The sequence below is a fragment of the Suncus etruscus genome, chromosome 9, assembly GCF_024139225.1.
Source record: "Suncus etruscus isolate mSunEtr1 chromosome 9, mSunEtr1.pri.cur, whole genome shotgun sequence".
In the NCBI taxonomy this organism is placed as follows: domain Eukaryota; kingdom Metazoa; phylum Chordata; class Mammalia; order Eulipotyphla; family Soricidae; genus Suncus; species Suncus etruscus.
Genome location: NC_064856.1, coordinates 69,046,535 through 69,048,686, shown reverse-complemented (window position 1 = coordinate 69,048,686; position 2,152 = coordinate 69,046,535). Strand labels below are relative to the sequence as shown.

General features: G+C 41.3%; 1 protein-coding gene across 1 annotated transcript; it reads left to right on the top strand.

Moving 5' to 3' along the window:
- The first annotated feature begins 857 nt into the window (after window positions 1–857).
- Window positions 858–1,814, top strand: LOC126018564 (mas-related G-protein coupled receptor member X2-like). Its single transcript, XM_049780681.1, has one exon. It carries the CDS (start codon window positions 858–860, stop codon window positions 1,812–1,814), a length of 957 nt encoding a protein of 318 aa, XP_049636638.1.
- The last annotated feature ends 338 nt before the right edge of the window (window positions 1,815–2,152 follow it).

Sequence of the window (2,152 nt, the reverse complement as noted above, 5' to 3'; positions counted from 1 at the left end):
TCTATAATAAAGAGCTAATCATTGAAAACCCACCAATACACACGAGATAAGCTGTCATGATGCTGCTATTTGGGTCATTTCTACCTGGCAACACAAGCCTTTCTGATTTACTGGAACCAGACTTTAGAGTAGCTTTGTAATTCTAAAAGTGACATCTAAATCATAATGCTCTTTTTTGCACAGAGTATAGACAACTCTCAGTTACTACTTTTTTCTTAGGTTGCACCTGGGGCTGCCAGTTTCCTAAGTGGAAACCTCAATTCTGAAGAAGAAAAAAAAATGTTGGATTCAGTACTTTGTCACAGTCTAAAAGAAGCTTTTCTCTACATGACCCTTAAGACATGGTATAGCCTATATCAGTGAACAAGAATATCGGTGCCATACAATTTTTCTGTGACTGAGAATTATTTTGTAGAGTAACCACAGGTTGTAGAGACCAAGAAAACTGAATTTGTGAATTTTTGTACTTGAATCTAGATTTCCAGGCACCAACATTGTGTAATCTTTTGTTAACTTAATTCCTACAAGCCTCTGGGTATCTCCTGTATAAGACAGGGAGAGTAGGGATCCAGAGAAGATAGGGTGTTTGCCTTGCATGCAAACAGTGGTTCAAATCCTGGCATCCTATATGGTCCCCAGAGCCTGCCAGGAGCGATTTCTGAGCATAGAGCCAGGAGTAACCCCTGAGCGCTGCCAGGTGTGAGCCAAAAGCAAGCAAACAAACAAACAAATGAAAAACAAAGAAAGACAGGGAGAGTAATTCCAGAGATCTGGGTGGCTATGAGAATCAATGAAAATAAATCAGGTACTCAGGCCTTGCTTATATTCCTAGGAGGACCTGAGGAAGATTTCTGAGCATGGATCCAACTACTACAACCTTGAGAACTTATACCACATGCATGAATGAAACTGAACAAGATGTCTCTTCATCTGACATGGGAATCCTGATTCTGAGATTATTTATCATTATTATTGCCCTGATTGGTCTGGCAGGTAACTTTGTTGTGCTCTGGCTTGTGGCCTTCCACATGCAGAAGAAAACGTCTTTCCATATCTACATCTTCAACCTGGCTAGCGCTGATTTCCTCTTTCTTTGCTTCAGGATTATAATAACCCTGGACGAATTCCCTAACTTAAACTTTCCGTATATTTTCGAAGTTCTATTGAACTGTACATACATTACAGCCCTGAGCATTCTCAGTGCCATCAGCATAGAGCGCTACATATCTGTACTATTTCCCATCTGGTACCACTGCCGCCGCCCAAGAAACATATCAGTTATTGTATGTTCTCTGCTCTGGTCCCTCTCACTGCTGCTGAGTGTTCTGGAAGGGAACTATTGTGCCTTCTTCAGTGCTAATTTGGACATGTATCGGTGCCAAGTACTTGATTTCATCACTGCCTCATGGCTGATTTTCTCATGTGTGCTTCTGTTTGGATCCAGCCTGGCCCTGCTAGTGAGAGTGCTCTGTTTCTCTCAACGAATGAAGCTGACCAGGCTGTATGTGACTATTGGGCTCACAGTGTTGGTCTTCCTCCTCTGTGGCCTGCCCTTTGGTATATACTGGTTTCTCTTATTTTGGATTCAGAATGAGTTTTCCTTATATTGTTTTCAAATTGTCTCTTTCCTCTCCTGTATCAACAGTTTTGCTAACCCCTTTGTTTATTTCTTCGTTGGCTCCTTTAGGCAGAAAAGGCAGCAGGCCCTCAAGCAGGTTCTGCAGAGGGCTCTAGAGGACAGTCCTATCATGAATGACAGTATGAGCAACCCTACCCAGGAGACCCTGCAGCTGGAGAGAAGACAGATGTGCTGATTTAGAATCTCTGTTTCAGTCTATACCTGAGGCTTTGACAGTCTTAATCCCCAAGAGTTTGGGTGTTTTTCCTTTACTTCTCATCAAAGTCCCTAATATTATCACAATAGTTATTCTACTGACAATAAATTTAGATCCTTTACTAGCAAACATTGAATCTTGGAATGTGTGTAAGTGTATAGCACATACTTCCCAATTGTGCACACCTGGGTTCATAGAATGAAGAATAGAAAAGTTTTTGTCTTATTGTTTCTTTAAAAATAAAACCTTTTTAGAGCTGTAACTATGCCCCCAAACACAATCACTATATTCAAACCGGGCCAGACCCATAGACTCAC